At 48.5% G+C, this 9,049-nt stretch overlaps 1 protein-coding gene across 1 annotated transcript; it reads left to right on the top strand.

Annotated features, from left to right (window-relative positions):
* Nucleotides 1-8,324: 8,324 nt before the first annotated feature.
* On the top strand, nucleotides 8,325-8,714 carry LOC137363469 (histone H2A-like). The gene has a single exon (XM_068027294.1). It carries the CDS (start codon nucleotides 8,325-8,327, stop codon nucleotides 8,712-8,714), a length of 390 nt encoding a protein of 129 aa, XP_067883395.1.
* The last annotated feature ends 335 nt before the right edge of the window (nucleotides 8,715-9,049 follow it).

Raw genomic sequence — 9,049 nt, 5'->3', positions numbered from 1 at the left:
ACACCTCAATCAGGTCCCCCCTCAACCTCCGTCTTTCGAATGAAAATAATCCTAATCTACTCAACCTCTCTTCATAGCTAGCGCCCTCCATACCAGGCAACATCCTGGTGAACCTCCTCTGCACCCTCTCCAAAGCACCTACATCCTTTGGAAGTAATAAATTATGGACAATTAGTAATTCCCCTTCACACAGGCTTCAGGGAGACAGTGAGAAGTCACTGAAATAGTTGCTTAAACATTTTAAATAGTTGCCATTCCTGTTACAAATGTTTTGGAATTAGACGGTAATCAGCCCTTTCACAGAGACTGTGGGTGGCTCAGAAAAGAGCCTTTGGCTTATTAGATGACATTTTGGCCATTTACTTTTTCTGGGAGCTCTGAGCGCTGGTTTTTTTGGGCAGCAGCACGGCCTGGATATTAGCCAGCACCCCGCCCTGTGCAATGGTCACCCCTCCCAGCAGCTTGTTGAGCTCCGCGTTGTCGCGGACGGCCAGTTGCAGGTGTCGGGGGATGATGCGGATCTTCTTGTTGTCCCGGGCCGCGTTACCGGCCAGCTCGAGGATTTCAGTGGTTAGATACTCGAGCACAGCAGCCAGCACCCACAGGCTCAGCATAGTTGCCCTTTCTCAGGAGCCTGTGTACACGGCCCACTGGGAACTCCAGTCCAGCCCGGGAGGAGTGAGACTTGGCCTTGGACTGAGCTTTCCCGCTGGTCTTTCCTCTTCCTGACTTTTTTTATTTCCAAAATATACTTTATTCATAAAAATCTGTAAGAAAAAACAATACAGAACAGTTCCAAACATCATCGAGTCAGACAATACAAAGAGTGCAAAGGAGATCAGTTTCCTTCAATACAGGAGTGAATTGCCTCACAACCCTTCCATTTCATTTTACGTACCATGTACATTTTACAGCAAACAAATATTTTCCCGATAAAGTTCGAGGGGTTTTCTATGGATCCAGCCCCGCAGTTCAGCTTGGTGGGGGGACCTTACACAGTGGTGTTTCCGCATTGAACATTTGCTGCGGCTGCCCCAAGCTTTAGTACGTCCCTCAGCACGTAGTCTTGGACCTTGGAATGTGCCAGTCTGCAACATTCGGTCGTGGACAACTCTTTGTGCTGGAAGACCAGCAAGTTTCGTGGGGCAGACCAAATTGATAGTCCTCCAGCAGCAGTTGATGTTTATCTCTGTGTATGTCCCTGGGAACAGCCAATACAGCACAGACTCCTGTGTTACAGAGCTGCTTGGGATGAACCTCGACAAAAACCACTGCATCTCTTTTCACACCTGCTTTGCAAAGACACATTCCAGAAGGAGGTGGGCAACCGTCTCTTCCCCACCGCAGCCACCTCAAGGGCATTGTGCGAAGGGTGTGAGACTTCGGGCGTGCAGGAAGGATCTGACGGGGAGGGCTCTTCTCACCACCAGCCAAGCTACACCTTGGTGCTTGTTTGAAAATTCTGGTGATGAGGCATTCTGTCTAATGACTTTGGCAGTCTGCTTGGGGAACCATCCAACAGGATCCACCATCTCCTTTTCCCGTAGGGCCTTGTGGACATTCCATGCAGACCACTGCCTGATGGGTTGGTGGTCAAAGGTGTTTTTCTGCAGAAATTTTCCCACGAAGGATAGGTGGTACGGCACGGCCCAACTGGATGGAGCATTCCGCGGCAATGTGACGAAGTCCATCCTTCTCAACATCGGGTACAGATAGAACCTCAGCACATAGTGACACTTGGTGTTTGCGTACTGGAGATCTACACACAGCTCGATGCCGCCGCACACGATGGTAGTCATCAGGATGAGGGCAATGTTGGGTACATTTTTCCCGCCCTTATCCAGAGGTTTGAACATCGTGTCCCTCCGGACCCGGTCCATTTTGCATCCCCAGATGAAGTGGAAAATGACTTGGGTGACCACCAGAGCGCAGGAGTGGGGTATGGGCTAGACCTGCGCCACATACAGCAACAACGTGAGCACCTCGCATCTGATGACCAGGTTCTTACCCATATTGGAGAGAGATCGCTGCTCCCACATGCTCAGCTTATGTTGTACCCTGGCTACTCACTCCTCCCAGGTTTTGGTGCACGCCCCGGCCCTTCCGAACCATATCCCCAGCATCTTCAGGTACTGTGACCTAATGGTGAAGGGGACAAAGAATTGGTCAGCCCAGTTACCAAAGAACATGGCCTCGCTCTTGCCCTGGTTAACTCTGGCCCCTGAGGCCAGTTCGAACTGGTTGCAGATGCACACAGACAGCGGGTCCAAGCGGAAGACGACGACGTCATCCATGTACAGGGAGGTTTTAACCTGAGTGGCTCTGCTGCCTGGGATTGTCACCCCTCTTATGTTCACATCCTTCCTAATATACTCAGCAAAGGGTTCAAACAGCAAACAAACAAGACCGGGGAGAGAGGACAGCCCTGTCTGACTCCAGATTGGATCGGAAAACTTTCTGATTCCCACCCATTGATTGAGACAGCGCTACTGATATTTGTGAAGTGCAGTTTGATCCAATTGCAGATTCCCTCCCCAAACCCCATTTTGGAAAGCACATCCATCATGAAGGTGTGCGATATCCTGTCACAAGCCTTCTCCTGGTCCAGGCTGATGAGGCAGGTGTACACCCTCCTGTCCCGTACATAGGCGATCGTATCCCTGAGTTACGCGAGACTATCAGAGATTTTCCTGCCGGGTACAGTACAGGTCTGATCAGGGTGAATCACCAACTCCAGAGCAGACTTGACTCGACTGGCTATGACTTTGGACAGCATCTTGTAGTCAAAATTAAGTAGTGAGATGGGCTGCCAATTTCTGATTCCTGCCCTCTCCCCCTTCCGCTTGGAGATGAGGGTGATGATGCCTTTCCTCATGGATTCTGACATGCTGCCGGCCAGGAGCATACTCTCGTATCCTTCCAGCAGGTCTGGGCCGATCCAGTCCCACAGGGCCGAATACAACTCAACCAGTAAGGCATCGCTTCCGGGAGTTTTACTCGTCTCAAAGGACTTGACGGCCTTTGTCAGCTTGTCCAGAGTTAGCAGCATGTCCAGTCTCTCCCTCATGCTATCATCTAAGACAGCTGTGATAGATCACAGGAAGCTCTGCTGTCTGTGCGCTTCGCGTCAGACAGCCCGGCATAAAATGATTTGCTAATTCTTAGTATGTCGGACTGCGAAGACGTTACCGAGCCATCCTCTTCCTTCAGGCTTCTGATGAAGCTGTGGAAGCTTTTGGAAGAGGTAGTGCAAACACATCTCATCCTGTTCGATGGAGTGGACTCTGGACCGGAAGATGATTTTGGAGGCCTCTGTGGCAAAGAGTGAGGCCTCCTGACTCTTCACCTCATGGAGGTCCTCCTTGACCTCGACCTCTATCATCTGAAACACATGCGAAGTGCCAGATGCTGAAAGGTTTTTTTTTTAGATTAGAGATACAGCACTGAAACAGGCCCTTCGGCCCACCGAGTCTGTGCCGAACATCAACCACCCATTTATACTAATCCTACACTAATCCCATATTCCTACCAAACATCCCCACCTTTCCCTATATTTCCCTACCACCTACCTATACTAGTGACAATTTATAACGGCCAATTTACCTACCAACCTGCAAGTCTTTTGGCAGGAAACCAGAGCACCCGGAGAAAATCCACGCAGACACAGGGCGGCACAGTGGCGCAGTGGTTAGCACTGCAGCCTCACAGCTCCAGGGACCCGGGTTCGATTCTGGGCACTGCCTGTGTGGGGTTTGCAAGTTCTCCCTGTGTCTGCGTGGGTTTTCTCCGGGTGCTCCGGTTTCCTCCCACAAGCCAAAAGACTTGCAGGTTGGTAGGTAAATTGGCCATTATAAATTGTCACTAGAATAGGTAGGTGGTAGGGAAATATAGGGACAGATGGGGATGTTTGGTAGGAATATGGGATTAGTGTAGGATTAGTATAAATGGGTGGTTGCTGGTCGGCACAGACTCGGTGGGCCGAAGGGCCTGTTTCAGTGCTGTATCTCTAATCTAATCTAATCTAACTTGCAAACTCCACACAGGAAGTACCCGGAATCGAACCCGGGTCCCTGGAGCTGTGAGGCTGCGGTGCTAACCACTGCGCCACTGTATAGATTGATTACTATACTCGCAGTATCTCAGCCTGAGTCATCTAAAGGAACCTAACACACAAATAGTAGCACTGAGAGATTGTGAAAGAGTCCAAAACTCAGAGTACCAGACACTGACAGACACAATCTGAAAACTACACACACATGGATATAGAATTGGCTAACTCACAGGAAACAGAGAGTGGGGATAAATGGGGCATTTTCAGATTGGCAAACTGTAACTAATGGAGTGTCACAGGGATCAGTGCTGGTGCCTCAACTATTTATGGCCTATATTAATAATTGCATGAAGGCACTGAGTGTTTTGTTGCCAAATTTATGGACGGTACAAAGATAGGTAGGAAAGCAAGTTGTGAGGAGGCCACAAAGTGTCTGCAAAGAGATATAGATGGGTTAAGTCAGTGGGCAAAAATTTGGCAGATGGGGTATAATACGGGAAAATGTGAGATTGTCTACTTTGGCAGGAAGAATAGAAAAGCAGAATATTACTTGCATCAGAGAGACTGCAGATTGCTGCTGTACCGAGGGATCTGGGTGTCCAGGTACATGAATTACAAAAACGTTAGCATGCAGCTAAGGCAAGTAATTCGGAAGGCAAATGGAATGTTGGCATTTTTAGCAAGGGGAATGGAGTATAAAAGTGGGGAAGTTTTGCTATAACTGTACAGGGCATTAGTGACATCCCAACTAAAGGACTCCACACAGTTTTGGTCTCCTTATTTAAGGAGGGGTGCACATGCATTTGAATCAGTTCAGAGAAAGTTCACTCGGCTGATTCCTGGGATGTTGGATTGTCTTTAGTTTAGAGATACAGCACTAAAACAGGCCCTTCGGCCCACCGAGTCTGTGCCAACCATCAACCACCCATTTATACTAATCCTGCACTAATTCCACATTCCTACCACATCCCCACATTTCCCTACCACCTACCTCTACTCGGGGCAATTTTTATGATGGCCAATTTACCTATCAACCTGCAAGTCTTTGGCATGTGGGAGGAAACCGGAGCACCTGGAGGAAACCCACGCAGACACAGGGAGATCTTGCAAACCCCACACAGGCAGTACCCAGAATTGAACCCGGGTCGCTGGAGCTGTGAGGCTGCTGTGCTAACCACTGCGCCACTGTGCTGCCCTATTGTCGATGGCTGCCCTTGATGAGACAATGCTCGCTAGGGATGAGCAGTGATCACATCGTCCAGTGGTTCGCCATGGATCTTGATATAGAGGGGCAGTGTCGGGGAGCAGGCTGGCAGAGGACCTTTGTCTTCCAGACATTTAGCTTAAGGCCAATTCTTTCATATGCCTCACTGAATGCATCGATCAGGGTTTGAAGCTTGGTCACTGGGTGTGCGCACCCGCAGGCGTTGTCAGCGTATTGCAGCTAGATGACAGATGTTGGAATGGCCTTGCTTCTGGACAGGAGGCAAAGTCAGTTCAATATTTTCCAACTCGTACTATAGAGTAGATCGACTGACACAACAGCTGGTGGGCTGAAAGAACGCTGGAACTACAAAAACTTGCTGAAAGCCACGACATATGTGGCTTCTTCGGCACTGTCAAGATCATTCACGGCCCAAGTATCAAAGGACCTACCCCACTGAGAGCAAAGAATGGAGTGACACTGATCAAGGACAGAGAGGCAGTCAGCACTCATTGGAAGGAGCACTTTGAATATCTCCTCAATTGCGATGCCGTCTTTGATGTGAGTGCCCTTGACTACATTCCACAGCATGCTACCCACCATGACGTCAGCACAATCCCAGACTGACAGAGATTGACAGCTAAAAAAAAAATAAGGCCACCGGCATAGATGGAATTCCCACCAAAATTCGAAAATACAGCAGAGAAGCACTCTTGACACAAATACATCGTCTCACGTCTCTCATGTGGAAGGAAGAGAGCATGTCAGGGATTTCCGAGATGCCGTAATTGTGACCATCTTCAAAAAAGGTGACAACCCCGACTGTAGTAACTACAGAGGGGCAGCCCTGCTGTCCGTCACAGGGAAGGTCATCACAAGAGTCCTTCTCAACCGCCTCCTCCCCATGGCTGAAGAGCTCCTACTGGAATCACAATGCGGATTCTGTCAATCAAGAGGCACAGTGAACGTAATCTTCACAGCAAGACATTCCCAAGAAAAATGTAGGGAGCAGCAGCAACCTTTCTACATGGCCTTCTCTGACCTGACAAAGGCCTTCAACTCTCCAAACTGGGAGGGATTATGGAACATCTTCTTCAAATTTGGCTGCCCGGAGAAATTCGGCACCATCGTCTGCCGACTGCATGACATGTAATCATTGGCAACGGACCTACCACTGACCGAATCCCAATGCAAACTGGGCTCAAGCAAGGCTGTGTCATCGCACCAACGCTCTTTTCCATCTTCCTCCCTGCAACATTCCACCTCATCTCCTCACACTCAAACACAGTACCAGAGACTGACAGATACAGAATGGATGTCACACTCACAGTACCAGAGTCTGTAATATACAGAATGAATCCCTACTGCACCAGAGACTGAGAGCTACCGAATTACACAACACGCTCAAACACAGGATCAGAGAAAAAAGAAATGAAATTAATTGCACGCTCACATGCAATAGCAGAGACACAAGGACACAGAATCAGCCAATATGTGTCTTCCCAACAACAGCCAGGACATTTCCAGGGAGCTTTACATAAGAAGCGGCTCTTTCAACAGAAACTGGGGTTGGAGACAGTCTTTGGGAAATATACTTCCTGATTGCAGGAAGGGTGTTTGTGATTGGTTGCAAATGTTTAATCTGAGTGGATGGCGAAAGAGACCAATTAGACAATTACAATATGAAACCTTTGTGACATCACTGCCAGTCACCCAATCACAATCTTTATTTTCCCCCATCCCTCATTAGCATAGAGCTGTGGGATTGTCTATTTAATCCGCACTCGGAAGGGGTTTGGTTTATTTCTGTGTCTGAAATTGAGACTGAAGATGGTTGAAGAGAAGAAGAAAGCAGCTCCTAAGAAGGGCGCCAAGAAAACCTTAAATAAACCATCAGCAAAGGGCGGCAAGAAGCGGAGAAAGTCGAGGAAGGAGAGTTACTCCATCTACATCTACAAAGTGATGAAGCAGGTTCACCCCGACACCGGCATCTCCTCCAAGGCCATGAGCATCATGAACTCGTTTGTGAACGATATTTTCGAGCGCATCGCGGGTGAGGCTTCCCGCCTGGCCCATTACAACAAGCGCAGCACCATCAGCTCCCGGGAGATCCAGACCGCCGTGCGCCTGCTGCTGCCCGGGGAGCTGGCCAAGCACGCCGTGTCGGGAGGGACAAAGGCGGTGACCAAGTACACCAGCTCCAAGTAAAACTGCACAATGGACTGAAAAACATCCCAAACACAACGGCTCTTTGAAGAGCCACCCACAATCTCTCTGAAAAAGCTGCATCCGAACATCTCTATTAAATCACTTTAAGATAATGTATAATATACTGTGTTTGTGTCTCCTGTCCCATGAACCCATAATGCGCTCATTCGCCTTTCCTTTTTTGCTTAAAGCTGTTATTTTTTTTGCACAGCCCCTGAATGACCGCTTTAACAGCTGCTTTCAGCGGGAAGAGTCAGACCTCCGTTCCTTCACTCTATTCCTGAAATGTGAACTGATTCATCATTTTATTTACAGTAACTCTCCGCAGTGTAACAGCCCGGAATGGGATCATTATAGAGCAGATTAAGGGCAGTTTGAGGATTCGATCCGGCTCCCTCTTTTCAGAGAAGGACACTGGGCTCTGATTGAAGATAAACTGAACGTTTCGCTTCAGGGAAATGCTGTGAACAGGGATTTAGTACCTCCCGGGACAGTTTGAAAGGGATTGTGGGAAGATCCACAATTTAAACAACATTTAAAACCCGCGTCTCTGATTGGTGACGAAAGGAGTTGAATGAAAGAAAATAAAGAGAAGGGATTTTAAATCTTTGACGAAGGATGACATTTATTTTAATCCGCTCCTTTCCGAAAATGAAATTGGCGGGCTTTTTGAAATTGACAAATTCTGTTTCTGAGGTTGTGGTGGGTAAATCCCGCCCTCTTCTGTTGTCAGTGACCTGATTGGTGATGAATATAGGCAAATAAGGTGAATTAAGTACCGACCAATGAGGAGAGTTTTCAGTCTGTAAGTACAGTAAATGCAGTGGAAAATATCCATTCTTCGTGAAAGAATTTGTGAAAATGTCTGGAAGAGGAAAGACCGGCGGCAAAGCTCGGGCCAAGGCCAAGTCTCGCTCCTCCCGGGCTGGACTGCAGTTCCCGGTGGGCCGTGTTCACAGGCTCCTGAGAAAGGGCAACTATGCTGAGCGTGTGGGTGCTGGAGCCCCGGTCTATCTGGCTGCTGTGCTCGAGTATCTGACCGCTGAAATCCTCGAACTCGCCGGTAACGCGGCCCGGGACAACAAGAAGACCCGCATCATCCCCAGGCACCTGCAGCTGGCCGTCCGCAACGACGAGGAGCTCAACATGCTGCTGGGAGGGGTGACCATCGCTCAGGGCGGGGTGCTGCCTAATATCCAGGCCGTGCTGTTGCCCAAGAAAACCGGCGCTCAGAGCTCCCAGAAAAAGTAAAGCGGCCAAAATATCATCGAATAAACCAAAGGCTCTTTTCAGAGCCACCGACAGTCTCTGTGAAAGGGCTGATTACTGTCTGATTCCAGAATGTCAGTAACAGGACCGAATCAGATTTATTTACAATGTTCAAGCAACTATTTCAGTGACTTCTCACTGTCCCCCGAAACCCTGTCCAATTTATTACTTCCACACCGAATTTGAGTTATTTCTCCCGTTACATTTTGCCGGCAGTTACAGATGAGTAACCAATAATATTACAGATTAAAGCTGTTCGTAAAATATGGACATAACCATCCAAAATCTTGTTTTTTATTCCGCTTTTATCAGCACAA

Source organism: Heterodontus francisci, unplaced genomic scaffold, assembly GCF_036365525.1.
Source record: "Heterodontus francisci isolate sHetFra1 unplaced genomic scaffold, sHetFra1.hap1 HAP1_SCAFFOLD_61, whole genome shotgun sequence".
NCBI lineage: Eukaryota > Metazoa > Chordata > Chondrichthyes > Heterodontiformes > Heterodontidae > Heterodontus > Heterodontus francisci.
Note: the sequence above shows the minus strand (reverse complement) of the source record. Positions and strands in the feature narration are given on the sequence as shown.